The sequence below is a fragment of the Nothobranchius furzeri genome, chromosome 16, assembly GCF_043380555.1.
Source record: "Nothobranchius furzeri strain GRZ-AD chromosome 16, NfurGRZ-RIMD1, whole genome shotgun sequence".
NCBI lineage: Eukaryota > Metazoa > Chordata > Actinopteri > Cyprinodontiformes > Nothobranchiidae > Nothobranchius > Nothobranchius furzeri.
The window spans coordinates 60,596,194-60,621,340 of NC_091756.1; the positions used below are offsets into that span (position 1 = coordinate 60,596,194).

Genomic DNA, 25,147 nt, shown 5'->3' on the forward strand with positions numbered 1-25,147 from the left:
CTGCACAGTAAAGGGAGGTGATCCCGTTGTTGTCTTTCAAGTATCCTGAGAAATCTCACACCGACGTTTCTCTTTCCAGCAAGTAGATCGGATTTTATTTATTTAAGAAAATGCCCTTCTGGTGGCACAGTGACAACACGGGACCAGGAACAAAAATATTGGACATCTCAACATGAACTTCCAGTGATTCTTCCTCTCTTGGCAACATAAAAAGGCTGCGACAAGTCCATCCAGAAGATCCAGACAGAACACCTTAAAAGTGTTGCTGAAGACAAATGTGGACATAATGTATGAAGCCCACTTTCATCGAACATGCTGTAGTGCTTCCATCTTTTGGTTCTTTTTGGCACGCAGTGTAATAAAGAGATGTTTTAACTTTTTTCTGACAAGTTTTGGCTAACTCTGTAGCCTTCCTCAGAGCATGGCCGATGTCGGTGGCGTTACTTCTGTCTCTGTTTATCTGCGGGCAACAGAGGATGATGTGACCCTCTGCTGCCCGCACCCTCCTCGCTGATGACCAAGACCGCACACAGACCCGCATTTATCATGGATATCAGAACATCCTACCATACAGAAAATGTCAGTAATCAGAACGTTATACCACTGAGCAAACATAATATCAGAAGAAAGAGACCACAGACAAGAGGACCAACACGTACAAAGCACCTTCATAACCTGCAGATACCCAACATAAACAAAGAAAAACAACAACAAAAACAAAAAGACAAAACAGAGAACCAAAAAGATCGGAGTAAACCGAGCCAAAAGCAGCAGTGACCCTTCCATACATTAGAGGCATATCAGAAAAAATTATAACACTGACAAAATACAACACAAACACACCTATAAGACCATGAATGATAGAAAAAGATCAGTACGTCCAAAGGACAAGATATCAGGAGGACCACAGTGTGGGGTCATATACAAAATACCATGCTAACTCAGCAATAAAACATAGGAGAAACAGGACACCAACTCAGCACATGAACAACAGAACATAAAAAGTCATGGGAGAAAGAAACAAGTCAAAGACACACAAGAGCAGCGAAACAAGAGGCAGAAAGTACAACAAAGGAATCAGCTGTAACAGACCACTGCACAAGGGAAAACCCCTATTATTGGACCGGGACAGAACACGGATCATAAGGAAAAAAAGAAAGATAACTATCTTTTTTTATAGGGCCTCTCAAAATAAAAATTGCGAGGCACTTCACAAAAACAAACAATAGAAAAGATTCAAAAATATGTTTAAATGTGATTAAAAATGTAAGGAAAGGGAGAGAGAACTGATCAGGAAATGTCTAAAATTCAAGGACATCATTTGTTAAATCCATGGCACATATCAAACAGGATCAGAAAATAACTTTTATCCTCTCATACACTCCCATTCGTTTTCTTTTTGGCAGTTGGGGACCCATGGTGTGTGTCATACAACTTTAGGTCTCTCACAAGGTAAAGAGTAGTCATGTGAGAGGGTAGCCTGGTTAGAGAACCCAGACGTGGAAGTGCAAGCATTGGGAGCTGCTAGCACACAGCTAGTCTGGGAACAACAGCACTGAACCCGAAAGAGAGCGGGAACACGGTGTTGCTCCGTAACGTAAGTGATTGACTTGTTTGGATAGTGATCAAAGGCTTGAGGAACTTGGAAGCTTGGGTCTCTGACATAGATTACTGTATCGATGACTGACGCCGGGGACACACCGGCCGCGGAAGCGCCGAGAAGCGAATCGTTCACGAAATTCGGCCGCTGCTCGCAGCTCCTCAGTTCAGATCAGACGCGCCCCAGTCGAGGCGCGTCTCGGCTTAGCTGTAGTTTTTCTTTTAAACACTTGGTGTTCTCCATTTCCTCTCTGCCTTTTCTCAGCTCTTTTCCTCTACGTTTGTGTGTGTGTGTGTGTGTGTGTGTGTGTGTGTGTGTGTGTGTGTGTGTGTGTGTGTGTGTGTGTGTGTGTGTGTGTGTGTGTGTGTGTGTGTGTGTGTGTGTGTGTGTGAACCTATGGTATGAGTTGTTTCTGCCAGTTGAATCTCTTGGAACCCGCTCCAATTCTGCAGCTGTATCCTAGCAGTTTCTTCTGAAATGGGTACATAAATAATAGGAATGTGTATTGGTGAAATCCTGGCAGTACAATATGCATCACGATACGGGTGAGGCGATACAATATATCACGATATATTGCGATACATTCAGCCAGACAATAGTAGCGATTTTTTTAGACTGAATCTATTGTAGGAAATTTCAATAAACTGTCCAAACTGATACTTAACATGTTTATCGTGATGTATCTGAACCATAATAAAGAGATTTACATTTCAATAGTGGAAGCAAAACCCACTGCAGTCGGCGTTTGAATTGCACCAAAGGAAATGAAAATACACAAATGCTTGCATGCGAATTCTTCCCAAAAGTCGATACACGGTTTTTGAATATCGATATAATATTGCAGGAAACAATATCACAATATATTGCCACATCGATATTTTCTTACATCCCTAGTAAATAACCATGTTTTCGGGGGTCGTACAGCTCCTTGTGTTTCTCAACTTCCATAATCAATTTAAAGTCATGCCTCTCTGTCCTGTTTGCTCCGGTGAAGACACCCAAAACCACACCCCCCTTCACGTGGTCACACACGCACACAAGTTCGATGTGTGTGTGTGTGTGTGTTCGTGTGGTTTTTCTGAAGTGTCTGATTACGAACACATTTGACTATTGCGGAATTTTATTTTGAAATGCTTTATTTTGTTAACTTTACTGGCCTGCCTCTTATGTCTAGGTTTGACTTCCTGCCAGAATTGAAGCGATTCACCCGCGGCTCGCAAAAAAAATAGAGCCGACGCCGAAATGATCGCTGCACGGCGCGGGCCCGAGCGCTGGCGCGAGATGATTTGCGGCGCTTCGGCGGCCCATGTGGTCTATAGAATAGCTTAACAAGGGCGCCAAATGAAGGCGGTCCCATTTTCGCGGCGCTTCCGCGGCCGGTGTGTCCGGCGTGAGTCAGGTTGTGGTGTGTACTTCCTCCTTTTATCACTGACTGTGAAGACGCAGGAGGATTTCCGGTGAGCGGAGGATGATGGGACCTGGAGTTTTAGGCTGAAGATTTGTGGTTGGAGGTGTGTTTGGATGATGAAGGTGGTGTCGTGTTCCTGTTCCTGCCATGCCCCGTTTCCACAGCAACCCCAGCCTGCGCCTCATCACTTAATTCATCACACCCGTTCCTGTCATCAGCTCATTACACACACCTGCTCCCTCTGCTATATATTCACCAGCCAGCCACCAGTTCCCTGCCAGATTATTGAACGCTCCTGCAAGTAAATTCTCCAGCCTCGTTACCCACCTTGTCGTCACGGATCCCGAACCCTGCCTTATCTCCTGACCTTCCACCTCGCCGTGCCCTCCTGGTTATATTCTGCTTCGTTCCCGACCTCGTCCTTCTGATTGTTATTCTGCATCTCTGCTCCTCTGGTAACGATACTGCTCCGCTCTCGACCTTGTTTTTGGATTTCCCTGTCTGCACCTCTGCCCCTCTGATCCTCTGGCTCCGACCCTGCTCCGTCCCCGACCTTGTTATTGGACATTCCTCGCCTCGGATCCAAAACTAGAATTGTCGCTTAGAACAGAAAATGAAATGATTAATTGCAAATTCCTACATGATTCTTTTTTTATTCACTGCTAGAAATCACAGCTCCAAAAGCCCAGAAATTTAGACAGACCGTTGCCGAAACAAAGTGATTTTGCTCTGCAGGTTGGTCTAGCCACGCCCCATTGGAGCCTCAGCCGGTCTGACCAGGCTTGTGTCTTGCCAATCACAATGCTCTATTGATTTGGTAGTTATGTGACAAAGCCGAACAACTAAGATGGTGGTTGCTCGTTTAAAAAGACTTTCACATCAACTTTTGACTATTTAGACTTGGAATTTCTTTGAGTCAAGAGCAGATAGAGGTACTTAAGTCCCTTTTTTAGAAGAAAGATGCATTTGTGTCTTCTTCAACAAGTGTAAGGTGGATTGCCCTGTTGACTGACTTCTATAGCAGTGAATATGTCCTGTTTTTCATTGTCCAATATCATGTGGAGACCGTTTGAAAGACAACCGTAGATTCTGCCCCACCACTGAACTCTGTCTATGGGTCATGGCCAAAGTATATATTCACATATATAGGATGGTTGCCAGGCAACAGCTTCAATGCACAGAAGGTATATTTGTTTTTGTGAAAGTAAATGTATGCACAGGTCACATTTGTGATGTCAGAGCATTTTTTGTCGCAGGCAGTATCATTATGCATTATTATGCATTATTATGCATTATTATGCATTATTATGCATTATTATGCATTAGGCAAATGCTGACAATGGAAAATTCACAAATATTCTCTTTTTCTTTTGGTCGGAGTCTTTAATAGAAATGTTTCTGGTGGAATATGTCTTCACTTTTGTGTGGAGAACAGGCCAAACCATAGAATAAAATCCTAATCCCACCGATTGATGTAAAGTGTGTTGGAACAGAAAACATGCAAGATGGTGGACAGGACATCATCTATTTTGCCTGTCTGAGCAAAAACTGTTGCTGCTTTGACACATTCAGACAACTGAAGACTGTTTGATAGAAAAAAGGATGAAACATTAGCAACACTGTACAAGCATCTATTGTGTGTGCTAACATACCAGAAAACCATAGTTTAATGGGAGCATTAACTGTTCTGGGGCAAGTGCGTAATTTATTCTCCACTAGTCCGCCCGACAGCTGAGAAACAAACTGGATTTATCACTGTTTTCATAGTAAATTCACTCCTAATCTCCACACAGATCTTTAACGTCATTGGAGCATTCATCCCACCTTGCGTAGTCTCTGTGAAGGCCTCGGGGGAGAGAAAGGCTCCTCTTCCAAATCCCCAAGAGTCCATTCAGTGGTTGGCTTTGATCTTTATTTAATTCAAGGTGTGAAGAGATACCCGCCACATAATCAACGCAGACGTGTCGTGTTTAGTGTAACTAGAGTGATTCTAATGCGTCATCACTGAACCTAATGGCATTATTCTGCTTCCTGGAAAACCTCATTAATTGTTTTTGCTGTAATCCAGTTGAAGCTTTCACCAGTGGTCTCTGAGACCAGAGAAACGACCGCGTTCATTTACTTGAGTAGCCCACAGACGTAGAACCTGATGTTGAATGATTACACTTCAGCCAAACCATAGTTAACATTCTGGTGATGAGTATGACCTAAAGAATGAAAAGGTTGCCTCTGGCTTTAGGGTAAGTCCTGCTGACTGAGATAAGACGTGCAAAGAGAACACATAAAAAAATCTAACTTTTTCTGATTTGCTAATATCTGCTTAAGTGAAATCCCCTGGAGACGGTGTGTGAAATGACGTGTGAAATAGCTTAGAAGGCAAGATGATAATTTCCTGTAAACTGAATGCAAAATGAAAAGAAGCTAACATTAGCATTAGCACCTTCACCACACGGCAGAACTCCTCCAGGTTTGTGTTATTTGTGGAAATAAAACATCAACGTTTCAAAGCAAACACAGTCAGCGGTAGAGTTGTGCTGCTGTTAGCCAGTCAGGGGAGAGATGTCCAAATATCAGGAAATAAGACAAGGCATGCATTTATACTGGAAACCACTGCTAACATGTTGAAAAAACTAGTGAACCTGGTCTTTAAGAGAGCTCTAATCGCCCATCAACTTTTAAAATGAGGTCATCTGAAAGATGATCCAGTTATCACTTTTTGGGTAAATCTTGATAAATATTTGTGATAATGCAGTCTGTTAGCTCTCTGTGTCTCTGCTACTAACACGTGGCATTAGCTGCATTTCTGAAAAGTTTACTGAGCTGCATACATTTTGGTTTTCTAGTCCAGTTAGCTGTGGCAGCCATCTTGAATGGGACTGAGTCCATGAAACGAATGTATGTCTAATGATTACTTTTCAGTATCATTAGTGTTTTTTTCCTGTGCTTAAATCCAATTCAATTCAATTCAAGTTTATTTATATAGCAGCAAATCATGACAAGAGTCGTCTCAAGGCACTTCACATAGTAAAGACTCCAATACAGGTCAGTTCATTAAGCCAATCAGAAAAAAAAGTTTTCTACATATGTAACCGAGCAGGTTGCATCAAGTCGCTGACTAGTGTTAGAGTCTTTACAGCAATCCTCATACTAAGCAAGCATGCAGCGACAGTGGAGAGGAACACTCCCTTTTAACAGGAAGAAACCTCCAGAGGATCCCGGCTCAGTATAAGCAGCCATCCTCCACGACTCTCTGGGGATGGAGAAGACAGAGCGCACGCACGCACGCACGCACGCACGCACACACACACACATACACACCACACACACACACACACACACACACGGTTACATTGTGATGTCTTAGTACATATTATATTTGGTGAGAGATAAACTTTATTGTATTTATCCTAGTGGATCTATAATTAAACGGGTAAACTAGTAGTAGCACTTTCAATGTCAAATAGAGTAAAAAGTTATTATCAGGAGAGGGAGAATGTTTAAGTGGTTAGCAGCAGTGTGCTAGACGATGGCCCCCTCCATGAGGCCACCACAGCTCAGCAGGACATCATTGTAGCTTCTTCTGGGGAGAAAAAACACTTACAGAGAAAATAAAGTTAACAGCTGAAATAGCAGGAAATAATACAGTTAAAGAGCAGAAAGTAGAAGAAAGTAGTCGAGTGTGCTTGAATAAATATGTTGCTAACACACACAAAGGCAAAAACAGACCATAATAAAAGTGTAGTCTGGAGTTATGGATGCTACTGATATCCTGTTTAAGACTGCATGGTGGTGCAGTTGGTTGCAGTGTTGCCTTGCAGCCAGTAGTTTGCAGGTTTGAATCCCAGCCCTTCTATGTGGAGTTGGCGTGTTCTTGCCGTGCATTCCTACGGAGAGTCTGGTTTCTTCCCACTGACTCAAACCATCAAATCAAATCAACTTTATTTATAGAGCGCTTTCACATGGCCAGAATGGACAAAGCGCTGTACACCAATAAAATGCAACACAATAGGACAGAGATATGACCGTTAAAATACATTAATAAATCCATTAAAATACACTAAGAAATCCCTGTAAAATAACGTAATAAATCCTATGAAAATACAATAAGAAATCTATTTTAAAATATAGTACAAAAGCCTGAGTGCCAGTTCACAGTCCATATCCGGCCTACTTCCCCCAACTTCAACGTCCAAAAACCATGCATGTTAAGTGAAAATTTAAATCACTTTGGATACAAGCACACCGGTATGTTAGAATAGAATAGACTTTATTGATGTCTAGTGGGGAAATTCACTTGTTACAGCAGCACATACAGTAAAATAATAACTAAAGTGCATGTACATACACACAGGCAGTAAGCGATTATAAGCTGTTAAATAAATGTAATAATTTCATCCTGTCTATTTCTTCTCCTGCAGTGTTACCAGTTTTGTCAGTCTTTACACAACCTACCGTTTGCTTTTCCCTAGCTGTTCGTCCTTTGCCACGGCCTCCTGCAGCTCTCTCAGCTGCTGTACACCTCCTACTTCAAGAGCACCATCACTACCATCGAAAGACGCTATGGCCTCAGCAGCTACTCATCTGGAACCATTTCCTCTCTCAATGAGGTGTGAGCTAACAATAACGCGTTATTGCAAACTGTAAGATTATGATCACTTAAAATCAAGAGTACAGATGACGACGGAGGAACTGAAGTACAAGCGACCTATTAAAGGCACATTTCCTGACATTCTAAGTGGGACTTTGGGAAAGCTTTGTTGTAAGTGCATGAAGACACGGCGTCCTGTGAGTTTAGAAAGCATCACATGTGCATGCTTCTATTAGTCCAGTATGGACCTGGAACTACATCACTATGCTGATATTTCCATCTGTTGGATTTTGGTGTTAAAGGTCTGAACGCACCAGCCTAGAGCCACGCTATAACCCTCCCACTGTCTTCGTGGGTGACCCCGAGAGGAAAGTTGACCGTTGAGCCAGACTGATGGTTTATCCCTTGAGGTCCACGTGGCAGGACCATGGCAGTGCTCACTCCTCACCCCTGCCACATGGACCCAAGGGATGAACCATCAACCCTGCTCAATGGTCACCTTTCCATGCGGGGTCACACCCATTAGGACAGTGGGAGGGTTACGGGTTACAGCTGCATTTAGAAGAGTTTTAGTGATAATGTATACTCAAAGGCCCATCGCAGCATTTTCCTTCATAGTCGGTTTTGGACGTGTAAAAAGAGAGACGACGTTTCCTCCTCCTCCTCTTTAAACCACGTATCTGTCTGTTTTAGGTCAGCAACATCCTCCTGATTGTGTTTGTGAGCTACTTTGGAAATCGGGTTCATCGTCCTCGTGTCATTGGAATCGGCGGACTGCTGATGGCTGTCAGTGCCATGATCCTGACCTTACCTCACTTCCTGTCACAGCCCTATGACTATGATTCAGTCTTTCACAGTAAGACGATACTAAACCAGACCCCAGTGATGCTACCAGGATCACTGATCTGACTTGGTCCCGAGCGGGCCACTCACACACACACAGCGCTTTAAAAAAGTATTTTTCTCATCAGTCTTCCATTGTTTTTGTTGCTTACGTGCACATACTGGTGTCTTTATAGTAATAAGAGTATTGTCTGAAAACAACATTTTGCATTTATTTGGGTTATTTTTCTCTGACGTTAAACTTTGTTTGCTGATCTGAAACTTTTAAGTGTGACGAAAGAAGGAGGCGAACACTGTTCCACAGCACTGCGCAGACATTTCTGAGTAATCTATGAGACTTTAGAAGGTTTGTCTAAAGCTGCTTCAGCTCTCTGCAGGAGTCTAACATATGTTTAATATGTTTAAATGGGGCTCACTCAGCTTTGGTGCTGCTCTTCATTTGAACCGTCAGACAGAAACTCAAAAACAATCCTGTGTACTAAGATTTACACAGATTGTGCCTTGAGGGTATTTCATTTGCTATAACAGCACCAACCCGCCTTTCATTTAGCCGCAGACGGAGAACATTAGCATCGGTGTGTCAGTGGAAGGTCAGGGGAATGTCACGGTGAGAGCAGGAGGTTAGGACCCAAGATGCAGAATCCCCAGAACGACTCGAGAGAAGTTTAAGAGAATACTTCCTTTATTTTAAAGGCAGATGTGCCAAAGTCCAGAGGCACTAAAACAAACCCGACTTAATATCAAACTCGCTGAACAGACAGACAGACATGAGCACAAACTAGGGCAGGGGTGCCCGATCCTGGTCCTGGAGGGCCGGTATCCAGCAGGTTTTGTGGTTTTTCTGCTCCAACAGACTTGATTCAGTGGTTGAAACACCTGTGCAGCAGCTCATCAGGCGCTGTGGAAGCCTGTTAATGAGTTCAAACTAAAACATGCAGGACACCGGCCCTCCAGGACCAGGATTGGGCACCCCTGAACTAGCGTAACTAGAGGAGGACAGAACACGCTGACAATTCCAATGAACCAACGACACTGAAAGACATAGACCGGGTTATAAACACAGAGGGAAACAGGTGACTGGTGGGAGTAGTGAGAGCTGGAGGGAAGGCAGGTGCATGCAATAATCTAAATGAGGGAAAGAAACACGCAGGAGGGCAGATAAACATATACAGTGATCCCTCGCTACTTCGCAGTTCGTTTATCGCGGATTCACGACTTCGCTGATTTTTTCTTTGGAGCCTTATTCAAGGGAAATTCGCCAATTCGCGGTATTTTTCTATGCGAAATATCAAGAAATTCCTGTTTTTTTATCAATTTCATCATAAAATGCACTTTTTGTAATAAAACTATAAAAAAACAAGTAAATTTTTTTTTCTTGAGTTTTACCCACAGTCAATATAGTACTGTACTGTAAATATGGTGTCCCTACTTCGCGGATTTTCACCTATTGCGGCCAGGTCTGGAACGCATCTACCGCGATAAACGAGGGATCACCGTAAAACACAGATAACTAAACTTAGAGACTGAGGGCAAATGTAAACAACTAATAACTGGAGGGAGGAGGAGAACTAATATAAAACCAAGTAGGGACTAACAGGGAGTGATAGGAGACACACGAGGAGGACGCAGAACATGACCGGGAACTTCAGGAAATCTAAACCATCCAGTGACCTGTCATTACCTACTACTCATTATACATTCCTTCTTCCTGTCTTTGTTCATGTGCAACCACCTGCTGAAACTTAGATCGTCACGACATTTGCAACCTGCATGAGAACCGGAGCAGCACAGAGTCTTGTGACAAAACCAAGCAGCTGGAGGACACCAACAACCTGTGGGTGCTCATGGCCAGTGCTCAGCTGCTCTTCGGTGTGGGCTCAGTCCCAATCCAGCCCTTTGGGATTTCCTACATTGATGATTTCGCAGGACCGAGCAACTCCCCTCTATACATAGGTGAATGCACTAGGGTTTAGCGGTGCACGGGGTTGTTATGTACACATAAAGGGAAAACGAGTTAAGGGTCATGCCTGGTGATGTTCTAGGTCTGCAGTTGGAGAAGCAGGATTCTTTTTGTTACCTTGTTTGGATTAATATATTTTGGATTTCTGTGGTAAAATTATGAACAATTACTTATTTTTCTGGTATGGAAAGCTCTTTGAGCAACATCAGTTTGAAGACAGAGATTAGTTCTGACCAGAATCATGTCTCTAGTTAGTTAGTGTCTAGTCAGACTGGTTTTAGTTGCCATGTAGATGTATTCATCATGCTCACTGCCTCCTGTCCAGCAGAGCTTGACTTCCACCTGCACACGAGCGATGAATTAGCATGCTATCGCTGTTAGAGGCTGTCAGAGCTGACTTCACTTTTTAAAAATGTTTTTATTCAATAAAAGTGTTGCAGGATGGACTCTTGTTGATTAATACCTCATGTTGCCATGCTGACAGCTTTGCTTTGGTGCCTGCACTGCTGTGTAAGTACAGTACTTATATTTATTATAAATCCTTTTTACAAAGACTCCTGGTCAAACTGGGCTCCATTTTAAATTATAAGCAGACTATGGTGACTTTTTACCAGTAGAAAGGCTTGAATTGCCTGCTTTAGTTACCATTTTACACATTAACCTCCTGTTTTTAAACTAGGTTGCCAGATTATGCATTTACTCACAAGGCAGCTGTGTTGTTTGTTGTTTATCTCCGGGGGATGGGGTTTAGATGTCTGAGAGCTACCACAGCATTAGGCTTTAATAAGAAACTAGCAGTGATCTACTTTACAGATGCCTCATTAATCTGCTCAGAACTAATCTCTGTTTCTCTGAATGGGGCTTGTTCTGTTCAATATCTACACCTTGTAAAAAAATTTTTATGACAGTGCCACAGAAATCAGGTCCACACCTTCTTATTTGTTGCTTTTACAGTTTTAAAGCTGGGCTTAGATTATTTTTGTTGCTCCACGTTTCGTCTTATTTATTGCAGGTTTTAAGCACATTAAAAGCATTCATTTATTTGGCAATTATCTTATTTTTCTTAAATCCTACATAGAATTGTTTTAAATACACCAAGTAAGTATTTTCTGAACCCTTTTCTCTCATTCACAGCTATCCTGTTTGCAGTGTCTGTAATTGGGCCTTCTATTGGCTACCTGCTGGGCTCCGTCATGCTGCGCATCTATGTGGATGTGGACAGAAATGGTTTGGGTAAGGATCAAGACTTGATGTCCTTCCACAGTTAGAATATTGGACTGTTAAATCTAGGTAGAAGGCCACATTTGGACACTGAAGTCGGTGCTGTTTCTTCCAGGAGCAGAACAGGAGCTGCAGCATGGAGATCCCCGCTGGGTGGGGGCCTGGTGGATGGGTTTGCTCATTGCCACGGGCTGCCTGGTTCTCACCTCCATCCCTTATTTCTTCTTCCCTCGTCAAATGCATTCAGAGGTAAGTCCAGTTCTTAGAACCAGCCATGTGACGAGAGTTGACCTTAAGTGATCGTGTCTGGAGGTAAAGTGCAACAGTGAAACGTCTGAGCTCTCCGTTTGAAAAACAACATCCGGACGGTGTTTTACAGCAAACCGGTTGTGTTGGCTGCAGTGCGGCATGTTTCATGTAGCACTGCCCTCTACTGGCTGTATTTGGGCGTTGCACGTTAATTTTACCAAAGAACACATCAAACATGTCCCAAAGTACCACCGTTATGACTAATATTAAAACACACTTACAAGCTGGTCAGTTACATGTAAGGAAAGATGTTGCTAGAGAGAATTAGGACTTGGTGATGCTGAGTTCAGGAACAAGGACAATTTCATTGTAAGGGTTCCTATACGGACAAACTTTTGAGTTTTGAGACTGGCGATAAAGAAATAAGGCGCCGGTGCTGAAGCCTGGACGATGATGACTACCAGTCGATTTTTTAAGCATTTCTAACAAACATGAAACATGCCTCGCCTCAGCATTCAAATTTTATATGTCCTGAAATGACTGGATTTTGCCCAATAGTGATCTTTTGAGGCACTTTCAGTGAACTCTCTGCATTAATAACAAAGGAAACCTGGACTGCCAATCCAATGCCTTTGTGTGGAAAGTCTATGAAGGTTAAAATAGGAAAATATTAATGGAGAAGGAACAGAAGACAAAAGGTCAAGGAGAGCTGTCAGAAATGTCTGATAGCTCACTACAAGGAAAGTGTAGTTGACTCCACCACTTTGCCAGATAAAGTCATGTAGGACAAACTCCAGAACAACACATTTTTCAGTCTCAACAGTAACCCTTTCACAGATGTGTGAAGAGGTGTAGCTGAGACTCCCAGGAACATCCGTCTGCTGAAACAAACAGATATTGGTAGTGTATGTTTGCTACTATTAAAAGGGTTTATAGCATTTAAGCTAGCCGGAACACGATCAGCTTACGGCAAGCTGCTCTCTCCTTGATGAATCAAGTAAAATACCAATTAGAACAGATTATAAGGTGAATTATTGTTGTTGTGTCTCATTAAACATGTTTTGTTTGTTTTCCAGATAACAGAGAGTGAGACTGACTCTACTGATGACTTCAAGAAGCCAGAAGTCTGCTTACTTGATTTACTAAAAAGTATGTTCTCCCACTCAGACCGACAACCCCACCATCCAGTAGCTTTGTACTAATCTGTGTGTGTGTGTGTGTGCACGCGTGCGCGCTATGTTCAGTGTTTCCTAGAATGTTTATCCAACTGCTGTTGAACACTCGTTTCCTGCTGCTGATCCTGGCCCAGTGCTGCTTCTCCTCGGTGGTAGCGGGTCTGGCAACATTCCTGAATAAGTTTCTGGAGCGACAGTACGGCGCTTCAGTTGCCTACAGCAGTCTGCTAGTAGGTAGGTGGATACTGTAGGTAGTCTTTGCTCATCTCTGACTTCAGCACTACAGATTTTCTGCCATTTTGGAGGCGGGGCTTGAATAAACATTTGGTTAAGCCTGAATATGTGAAAATCTGTTTGTTGTAACTAGTTCTGCTGTGTAACCTGTATTTTCCCCAAGTGTCTGATCAGAGCTTAATGACTGATCAGAAGGTTTTAATGCCAAAAAAAAAAAAACACTCACGGTGTGTTCCTAATAATGAACAAGTTGTATACACCGTCACGTTGAGAGGATGGTTTGGACCCATAATGCAGTACCCAGGATGACACGAGGCAGGAGTGGTCTTAAAAGTAAAATCCTTTTATTAGGTGATGAACCAAAAATCCAAAAAGGGGAGGAAGCCAAAAACCAAGTCCTGAACAACAGGAGTACGAAAGCTCACTTAGAGCAACAAAACCTAGAGACATAAGCTCAACCAGAGCGCGAAACAACGCTGACAAACAACAATGGACCGACAACAACACAGAGACAAGACAGGGCTTAAATAGACTGGGAGGAACAATTAGGGAAACTGGAAGCAGGTGTGTGGAGTCATTGCTGGAGGGAAGACAGGTGACACCAATCATCTAAATGGGGAAGCAGAACCAAAGGAGGGCAGATAAACACAACACTGAACTAAAAGACTGAGGGAAGGAGTCACACACACACAATCACACCTAAATACACTCACACACACTGAATTGGGTAATGGACACGCACACACACACACAGACACAGAGCTGGGGACAAAGAGGCTGGAGCTACAACTGGAGGGGATGGGGATGATCGAATGCCTACAAACAGAAAACACATAATTGAGACGCAGACAAAGGACACATGAGGGCGCTATGAGACACAAAAGGGAATCTAGAGAGGATGGAGACACATCAGGAGACACATAAAGGAGGGGGCAGACGCAGACCATGACATACACAGTGATTTTAGTGAAATACAGGACCAGATGGTGAGCTGAGGAGAAAGAGTTATGCGGAAATCTTACGTGTTCAGATGGGTCAAACAGTGTGTACATGTGGAGCTCAGCATATTTCCTCTTCCCGTCCCAGTCAGCACTGAGTTACATGAGTGATTACCAAACCCCTCCCTCTCACGAAAACACATCAGCAGAGGAGAAGCACGAGCTGATTAAAGGCTTTGTAGCTGGTTGTGCTGAATGAGTTGTTCTGCTGTTAAATAAAATATATGTGTCATTTTGATCAGTGGTTCCTAACCTGGGGGTCCCAACCCCCACAAGGGGGCGCCAAAGCCTCTCAGTGGGTCGCCAGGACTTCTCCACTTTAAGGGGTTAAAACTTCATTTATTACTTGTTTATAGCCTACATTTTGCTCACTTTTTTCATGAGTGAAAAGTTTACTGATATTAAGACAGGAAATAATTAGTACAGAACAAGTAACACACTTTTAAGAACATTTTGCTCAGCTCACTGTTTTATTTTCAAGTGTCAAAAGTTCATTAAAGATAGGACTGGTTGATTAATCACAGCGTTTACAGTAAATAATCTAGTATAATCAGTAATTTACACATTTAAGTACATTTTGCTCAGTGTATTTTTTATGTGTCGAACGTTTATTGAAAGGAATGATTGATTTATCGGTGTTTACAAGAAACAATGTGTTCAGAAAAGTAATACAAACTGTGTTTGGTTTTGTTAATGACTTTGTTCTGTACTGGAGCCTACTATTACTGTTATCTATTGAATCAAAGCATATTAAAATGTGCTTGAACAATTTAATCATTTCTTAATAATGTTTGTACTGGAAGAGAGAATGGGAGGGGGTCGTCAAAAATTTTACTGGTAAAAAAAACGGGGTCCCTTGGGAAAAAGGTTGGGAACCACTGCTTTAGGTGATGTAACACCATAATACACACACACACACACACACACACACACACACACACACACACACACACACACACACACACACACACACACACACACACACACACACACACACACACACACACACACACACACACCAGCTTTGATCAAACTTAAGCTGGTTAACTTTGTTTAAGTTGGCAGCAGAACAACCGAGGAGAGACGTCTGTGACTGTGTCCATCACAAGTGACTCGAACAGGACAGATAGTTTTTACTTTCAATTAAAACATCAATGCAAAGGATATTTATTTGTTTAAAAATGACTCTGAGGTTATTTTTTGGAACCTTGAATTTTAAAAAGTACAAGTAGCAACAAATATTCAGGATGAACCTCGTTATCTTTTTTCCTTCTCATTATCATTATCATGTTGATTTTTTTATAGCCTGTTTTTGGGAATAAAGTTTGACATCAGCATTCTATTGTTGGAAAAGAGGCCAAGTCTGTTCAGAGCAGAACAAAGTCAGGTTAAATATTAAAAATGTGCTCATCTGTTTCTTTTCCACTGATAAAATTAACAAATATTAAAATAATGGACTATGTTGGTTGGACTATGTTGGTGAGTCCGTGGGTGTGTCTCAAATGGAGGTCCATCGCCATCACTCTCTAGTTACAAAAGTAGTTTACAGGACTTAAGTAACTCCTGGCTGGTATTTCTGGAACCATGTTTGAATCTTATTTTTAACAAACTCGTGAATGGGAGGCCCACAGAGACTGATGTTCACAGTCGTCGTCGTCTCTCTGACTGCTTACCCTGTCTTTAAAATGTGGAGTCTTTTGTTAACAGTCAGTGAGAAAACATCTTTCTTTTTCTGGTTTCAGGTGCTGTGAATCTGCCAGCGGTGGCCGTGGGGATGCTGATCGGTGGCATCATCATGAAGAGGATGGGCCTCTCTTTGAAGACCATTCCACGCTTCTGTGTGGTCATGCTCACCGTTTCCACTCTCCTCTGCATACCGCTCTTCTTCATGGGATGTCCCACGCAGAGCGTCTCGGAGGTCAATCACCCAGTCGGACTGCACCAGTGAGTGGGGAGCATCGACTTCATTTAATCTGAGAGGAGTTATTTCCTGTTATGTTCTTCTGCTTCAACACTGAAAGTTGGCACGTTTCACTTTTAAAATATTTAGAAAAATGTAGCATTTTTACTAAATTACTGGGTGATCATTTGACAATATTTAATAAAGATCGTGTCAGTTTTTCACCACTTATAATCATTTTAAAATCCTATAAAGCAGTGGTTCCCAAACTTATTTAGCCGCGCACCCCCTTCTATGTCCCGACCATGTTGACGCACCCCCCAGCCCCCACATCAGGGCATGGCTATATATATACTGTATATATATATATATATATATATATATATATATATATATATATATATATATATATATATATATATATATATATACAGTATATATATATATATATATATATATATATATATCAGACGTCACGCTAAACCAGGGGTCAGCAACCTGTTCCCATCAAAGAGCCATTATTACCCGTTTCCCACAGTAAAGAAAGCACCGCAGCAGCCGCGGCGTTGTGGGCGGGGCCTACCCTCAGACAGCAGAGCGCTGCTCACAACAGGTGACAGTAGCCGGTACCGGTCGCTCGTGTACGTCAAAGCTATCTTTCATAAGAAGATAATCAATAAAAGGATTTATATAAAGTGGATCCAGAAGTTGTAGCCCGTCTCTGCCGACAATATTTAGATATTTTTCACCCTGTTGGTGGTTTTACTGAGCAGGTGCCACTTTTGTCATACGTTTCTTTGTAAAACATGTTTAGACTGTTCAGAATACAAATCCAGGCTCTGTCACGTTTGATTGTTGTAATTAAACTTTGTAGGTGGGGAAGGTCAGAAAAGGATCCGATCATTTTGTTTTTCCCTCATTTACAGTGACGGAGATAACGGCGCAGTGCGCCTGGCTCTGGTGTTAATCAAGTTAAATTATATCTCTTTGCAACAATTTTCACAAGAAAACAAAACAGTTAAAAGCAGGGCTTGCGTTGACCAGACAGTTCCCGTATTTGGCCGTTTATTTTGACGGAGAAAGAATAGAAAGAATTACCCCGACGCATGCAGACGAACTGACATTTTATTCTACGCACATCGCAGATGTAGCTAAATCACTCAAGAAAAGATTCCCATCTGAACATCTGAGCTGGACACTGCTCAGCGCAGCTCGCTGTCAGCACGTACATAAGGTCCACAGCGAGCTGAAGATGTGGAGAGGGGCTTGGAGCGCGTCGCAGAACCAGAGCGCATGCAGGAAGATTCCTCCGACTGAAGCGAGAGTTTTCCAAACCCGGTCTCTCAGAGAGACTTGTCACTTAGAAAATGTTCCCTGATGATGAAACTTTGGCTGAATAGTGCTTGTTCCTGTTTCCAATGTGGCGTCTGAGGAGAGTCCCAGAATCTCACATTCTCTTCAGCTCAGAAAGCACCTATAATTACGCACAAGCGTGACGCATCAACCCGGTCACACAGACCGGGTTGGACCTGTTCAGGTTTACGCAGACAATCTTTACATTTAGAATTAGTTTAAATATGTAAAATTTATGCAGTAAAATATAAAGCATTTTATTTAAATATCCATTCATTATTTTACAAGCACAGAGAGCCGCATCAGATGGATGGAAGAGCCGCATGCGGCTCCAGAGCCGCGGATTGCCGACCCCTGAGCTAGGGCATGTGCGGAGAACACACACACACACACACACACACACACACACACACACACACACACACACACACACGCAAAATATACTTGTTTTCAATTACATTTTCTTGGGCCCACCCACAAATGAGATTCTGGCTACGCTAATGGTGACTTTTGACAGACTTCTCTGAGCTCCACAGCCGTTACACTTTTCACCTTGTGCACCCCCTAGTGGCAGCTCGCGCACCCCCGGGGGCACTCCAAAAGTAAATTATTACGTTAATAATTACTTTCGGAGGGCCTCAGATCATCAGCTTTTATTTCCATATGTACCTTTGATGTTTTCATGATCCTGAAGAGCACCGAGACACCTACAGATAATATATCTACATCATTCCCACCGATGCGCCCACTCCCACCTGCCTGAATCCTATAATGGATGTTTCACAGAAACAGTTACAAATCATTTAATTAAAATCATTTTCTGCTTAAAGGTATTTTTTTTATTGAGCATTGAAAATGGGTGGGCCGTAGTTGATGCTGATCTTCGGTCTTTACTTCATTTGATTGAAATATGTAAGCCCCCGATATGTTTCCCTCAGCAGATCCATAAATAAATAGAGAAAATACTGATGATTACATGAAGTTTGACAACATGCAATACTGAGTTTTTATATTTTACACATATATAATAGCAGTCTGTCAGTTGCATTTGATTTTAAACGCATTTTACTGAGAACTGCTTTTGCTTATTCTGGGAGTGAATTGATGAGATGCTGTGAGAACTATGCATTCATAATAATTGACATCTCTGCTACTTTTTTTATGTGTTGTTGTTTTGGACAGTTAGTGTCTGACTGCTGCAGAAGTTTCACACACATACTGCAAAAGGCTCGGATGGAAACTTAGCTAAACTCAGAATTTGTTAGTTTCAGAAGAGCAGAAGAGTCTCGTGTTGTAGAGGCTTGATTTTTTATACAGTATCAAGATAAAAATCGCGAGGCACTTCACAAAAATTAAAATATAGAAAATATATTTTTTAAATATGTTTAAAATGAGAAATAATTAAAATTGTCACACAAAAATGTAAAGAAAAGGAGAGAGAACTTGAGTAGGAAGGAGGGAAATCAGTGGATCCCGGGAAAGATTAAAAAAGAGCAGAATAAGGAAAGGGTGATGAAGGTTACTCAAAAGCCGGCTTGAACAAGTGAGTTTTCAGTTGCTTTTTAAAGGAGACTACTGAGTCCACTGATCTTAGTCCCTGTCCACACGTAGCTGGGGATCTGCCAAAACGTAGATATTTTTCTACGTTTTGGCCTGTCATCCACACGAAAACGGAGTTTTTTCACACGAAAACAGATCTTTTTAAAAACTCCGGCCAAAGTGAAGATCTGCGTTTTCTCCGTTTTGGGTGTCTGCGTGTGGACGGACAAAACCGGAGTTTTAAGGTCCGCAACGTCACTTTCCGTGACAAAAAAATGCTGACATCACGTGTGCGACCTGTGTTTACACTAGCCGACAGCATGGATGCCCTCAGAGCTGCGCTCGCTTTATCAATGGTCCAAGCGCTTTTTGCTTGTTTGTTTTTGCAAGCGGAATTACTGCTCCTTGTGGAAGACCACAGACGACGGACGAGGTTAAGAACGGGGGAAGTACTGCCGCCTACAGGTCTGGCATGTCCTTAACAACGTATTTATCCGGGTACGTGTGGACAGAGTTTTATTTAAACGAGGTGGTGTGGATGCAAGTTTTTGGAGGGGCGGATATTCGTTTTATAAAAACCCCGGCTACGTGTGGACTAGGCCTCAGGCTCAGGGGGAGAGAGTTCCAGAGTCTGGAGGCCACAGCAGCAGATGATCTGTCACCTTTGACCAAGTGGTGTGACAGAAACCACAAAACACTATTGCATGTTATCTGTGAATAAGTATAAAGGGACTTTCCGCTGTATGAATTTATTATGCAGGAAAGAGACATGATGTCTATTTCCTCTGACTTTACACACTACCCGTCCAAACAGAAAGTCACCACCTGGATAGCAAATAGGTAGGAGCCTCCTATTGGATAATTACCGCGTGGGAGATTATCTTTCAGCAGTCAGACTCTACCATCGTCAATGCAAGATCTTGGTGAAACATGAATGCATCACTGGATGGAAATAAATCTCGTGACGTTGCAGAAGCTTATTGAAACAAAGCAACAGAGAATGTGTGCTGTAATCAAAGCTAAAAGTGGTCCAACAAAATATTAGAGAGCATGAGCTTTTGTTTAGGTGGGAGCTTTTTAGTGGATGAGCATTGTACATGTGTAAGCGTGAGCTCATGTTAGTCAGGAACTAAATAGGTTGGGTAGTTTCTTTTTCCAGAGCTGTCACGATTAAACCAATCTGTGCTCTCATTGAATCATTTTACTGACTGATCAGCCCTAAATTTGCTGTTTGCTCACATTGTGTGACTGTAGTGTTTTATTAAGCTCAATAACTTCCCAACAATAAAGTAGGGATGCGAATTATCGAGTAATTCATTAATCAATAGTCGTTTCATCTTATCGATCGATGATCGCTTAATTGATAAGCGGCAATTTTTCTGAAAAGTTGAACTTTGAACTCTGAATCGGTTCCATCTACTGTATACGTAACATAAAATGCTATTTTCTGTATCATGTAAAGACAAAATGCAAACCATATTCCCTAATCAAAGATTAATTGTTATGGTTGTTCTAGAGGGAATATCGTACCCCAGCTCAATGTACTTTATCACTTCTTGAAATCCCTGTCCATCAACAACATTTATCAGCAGCATGTCTGTAGTAACCATGTTACATATTAGCTGGGTAATGCTCTCTGCTTTCATGGAGTCACACACCCTTCTTCCCAACGCTGTGGTGAATGTAGGCTAAGAACCTCTCGCTGTTTGTAGCACGGCTGAATGTGGCATATTTAGGTGGTAATTCAATGAAGTTGTGGAATTGTTGTACTTCAAAATACTTCCACATATTGTGCATTTGGGGTCGTTGTTGTTGACCACTCCGTTTTGACGTCTTCATCCTCAGTGTACCGATCGTTTCTCCTTTGTCTGTTGTCGTCAGAGCCCAGCTTTGCTTGTGTTTCTGCGTGTGCGTCAACCACGTCTGGCGTCAAGCACACCCCGCGAGGACTGGTGGGGAATTACGGATTCAAAATTCAATTAATTGCAATTAAATCATTTTACTTCAGTAATTTCTTATCGACGATTAATTGATAATCGATTAATTGTTTGCATCCCTACAATAAAGCATTCAGTTCTGACTGCCAGTCCCAGTTTCATGTCGGACCTGTTGTCCTCTGCAGGCCTTTATCCAAGTGCTACTTGAACTGCTCCTGCCCTGCCGGCGCTTTCAACCCTGTGTGTGGTTCTGACGGTGTGGAGTACGTCTCTCCCTGCCACGCCGGCTGCACCAACTTCACTAAAGACCCCAACAACACTCACCGGGTTCAGGTCAGTGCTCTGATCCCTTTGGATGCAAACATGCGTTTGTTTATATGGAGGAAACAGACACGGGTATTAGAACAGCAGGAGCTGTTAGGAGTGTCGACTTGAGGCAGGTCACAGAGACTGTTCAGCTCTTTGCATTCTGCAGCTTCGCAGCTAGATGTCACTAAATCTTATGCATTTGTTTAAAAACCCATGTCATGTCCCTGGGAAGGTGTTTAACCCACGACATGAAGAACCATCACAGGACAAAGGCAGAAAGTTCAAACAATGATTTATTAAACCTAACTAAAAGTGTCCTGGAGATATCGAAGTTCGAAGTAGTCGGCAAGAGTCCAAAAGCCAGCAGGGAGGGCAGACGGTGTGACGGGGTGTGTCCAGGAGAGGGAGCCAGATGATGGCGGCAGAGGGCAAGTGGAGCTGGAGGAGAGGCGAACCTTGAGTGTAATCCAGGCGGGTTATGGTGACTTCCAGGTAGGAACATCCATCAGTGGTTCAGTGATTCCAAGTATCCGTGAGTAGTTAATCATCCAGCGATGTGAAGTGGTTCCCTCTCCTCTTAAATAGAGCTCTGCTGCGGTTGATTAGAGGATCTGCAGCTGATCGGTAATGCTCCGCAGCTGGTGAGTGCCCTCTCCTGGAATGAAGATCTTACAAAGATGTTGTAGAGAAGAGAGAGTACTCACCCCGTCACACAACAACCCAATACTTTCATCCTACAGACTGTTAAATGATGACATATTTTGCTTTTTCTGTACCTTTCTTTGACATTTGTGGGGAAATTTGTCAAATGATGCTGATATAAGAAAACTTCTAAATAAGATTTGTGATAGAACAACTAAGAAAATGAAAAAGCACGTGCATTGGATTGTGCACTTAAAAGGTGACGCTAATATAATCATTTTTACACACTTAAAATGAATGAAAACTCATGAAAGTGTGAACACTGGAGCGGTAATATGTTTTGTAAGACTGATAAATGTCTTGCTACTCAGCATCTTTCAGTTTATCGGAGGTCGCAGAGTTCTCTGATGCTGGCAGGACTCAAACAGCTCACAGCCAATACCTAATCAATACCTAATCAATGCATCTGACTCCTGGAAGGAACCCAAACTACTGTACAGAGTGTAAATGGGGCAACGTGTAAAAAAAACCTTTGTGTTGTTGGATTTTAGCAGAGATTCAGTCTAATTGCGTGCTCACTGTGCTGAAACAGACAGACTGCAGCTAGCTTAATGGATTAATGCTCGTTCTCCCTGTAAAGCACAAATGGAGGTGGGATATAAGCATGATGAGTCTGGACTTGTCAGAATGTTGGTGTGAAATTTTTGTTTTTATTTTTTTTACTGATTTCAGGGAGAAATCCATTTAATCCATGTCTCAAACGCGTATCTATCATCTCATTTTCAATCCTTTAACATTCTGAGGAACACACACACCACCATCTACCAGCCTACACAGTGTTGACACATGACTTTATGTTACGATCCAGGCTGTCTAGGGGGCCTGGGGTAACAATGAGGACGCATGTTATCGTGTTAAAAGTAACAAAACAACATTTATTTACATAAATATAAACTCAAAACACAGATTAACAAGACACATCAGCAGCAATGCTAAACGAGTAACAACTAAACTCTCATATTAACTAGGGATGCACCGATCAGGTTTTTTGCTGCCGATCACAGATACCGATATCAAAGAATGCTGATCACCGATACCGATCACGTGGATTGGCCAGAAATTTTCTACAACATTATAATGAGTGCTACAAACTACATAATCTGGGAATAAAGGAAATGTAACTTAATCTAAAATGGTCTGTATTAGGGTTGTCACGGTGTGAAAATTTAACCTCACGGTTATTGTGACCAAAATCACCACGGTTTTCGGTATTATCGCAATATTTTTTATAAACGTGCTACATTTTCACACAATTAAATAAACCCTGTATGTCAGGAAAATATTTTCATCAGTTTGTGTCTAAATTTAGCCTAAAATGTGTTATTTTGTAATTATGTTGTTTATTTGTTTACATTTTTCCCTTTAGTCTTTAAAATACCAATATTTGCCCATAACTTCTTATTTTTTGTCTGTTTGATGTCATCATTTTAAAAATATTAGATCAGATGATACTCAGTACTCAAGTAGCCTTCTAATCAGGTACTTTTTTACCCTTACTTGAGTAATAAACCCTATATCAGGAAAATATCGTCCTCGGTTTGTGTCCTTCCAGTGAGCTTTGCAGATGTGGGAAAATGTCATCAGGCAGTAATCATTGTTAAATTCATAATTATTCTCGGAGAGAGACCAACTCTTATCTGCCCCTGGGAGCCCCGTAATGCATCGCGTCATTTCAACATGGCGGTGTCCGCGACATGGTTTATATGCAGGTAGCGGCGTTGCGGCTGCTTTATATAGCGACTCGTTGCATTCTCCCTCAACCCAAATCCTCAGATCACGCATTTTAGCTAAAACGCTAACGTTAGCTTGCCTTGCGTTGACTGTAGAGTTGTGGGTGATGGTCACGCAGATGTGTCATGAGATTTGAAGCGTTGCTGCCTTTCACAGACACTTTTTCTGCTCGCGCTGCAAACAGGATAGCCGTCTTCTATCAACTGTCCCTCGACATTCTTCAAATATCCAAAAGATGCCCGTACTTCCCACTTTGTCTTCTTTGAGGGATAATAAATGTCCTGAGCGCTGCCGTCTCCTCCTTTGGCCATTATTTCAACTTTAGCTTCAAGAAAGTTTTGGTTGTAAACAACAAAGTGCGCATGTGCTGCCGGCAACTTCAGCAGATGATACGGTGGCTGGTAAGGGTCACCGCGCCTACACCGCAGCCACGGTAATCCACCAAGATAATATAGTTTTTTTTAAAAACAAGACGGTTATTATTATTGTCAACTTCTTTTTTTTACTGGGGTTTACCCAACACCGGTTACCGTGACAACCCTACCTGATCGGTCTGCTTTGATCTATTTTGAAAACTCCGATCAAAACCGATAGGGGCGCTATCGGCCGATTACGATCAAATGCCGATCTATCGGTGCATCCCTAATATTAACCAAATTAACACAAAAACCACGAAAGATCATCACATTATTTTTCTAATTTCCGAGTGATGTCTTAATTAAAACAAACGAAGGGGTAAAGTGTCCTTTACCCCTAAAAAAGGGCGAACGGTTAAACACAGAGAGTTTTAAGCTCCCACCAAAGTTGTTACATAAAACTTAACAAAACCAAAAGCTGCTGAGGAGACAACAGACCAGAGTGAACCTGCTGCTGGTCATCAGGATCAGCTGAGAGAATCTAACCGGGAGGCAGACTGGAGCCAGGTGCTGCATCTCCTCTCTCTCTCTCTCTCTCTCTCTCTCTCTCTCTCTCTCTCTCTCTCTCTCTCTCTCTCTCTCTCTCGCTCTCTCTCTCGCTCTCTCTCTCTCTCTCTCTCTCTCTCTCTCTCTCTCTCTCTCTCACACACACACACACACACACACACACACACACACACACACACACACACACACACACACACACACACACACACACACACACACACACACACACACAGACAGACAGACAGACAGAGGGAAAAACCCAAATGGCTCTGAGCCATAACACTTCCCCTCTAAAAAGTATAATTAAGGTTTACACACTTAATTATACTAGATCACAATATCTCACCCCCCCCCCCCCCCTCCCCCACATACGGTGCCATCCCATGCAACCCCTGCTTCTGAAATTCCCTTGGTCGAACAACATTCAGCGGGAAGGTGACAATCGGCGCTGGGTTGATGGCGCGGACTCGACCGTGC

At 42.4% G+C, this 25,147-nt stretch overlaps 1 protein-coding gene across 1 annotated transcript in view; it reads left to right on the top strand.

Annotated features, from left to right (window-relative positions):
- Nucleotides 1-25,147, top strand: part of slco2a1 (solute carrier organic anion transporter family, member 2A1) — a 34,646-nt gene that overhangs the window by 3,381 nt on the left and 6,118 nt on the right. The window contains exons 2-10 of the mRNA XM_015976421.3: nt 7,478-7,615; nt 8,290-8,452; nt 10,186-10,392; nt 11,534-11,632; nt 11,736-11,869; nt 12,946-13,018; nt 13,114-13,278; nt 16,019-16,220; nt 21,191-21,338. Of these exons, the coding sequence (XP_015831907.3) occupies nt 7,478-7,615; nt 8,290-8,452; nt 10,186-10,392; nt 11,534-11,632; nt 11,736-11,869; nt 12,946-13,018; nt 13,114-13,278; nt 16,019-16,220; nt 21,191-21,338 (1,329 nt within the window). The remainder of the gene's footprint in view (nt 1-7,477; nt 7,616-8,289; nt 8,453-10,185; nt 10,393-11,533; nt 11,633-11,735; nt 11,870-12,945; nt 13,019-13,113; nt 13,279-16,018; nt 16,221-21,190; nt 21,339-25,147) is intronic.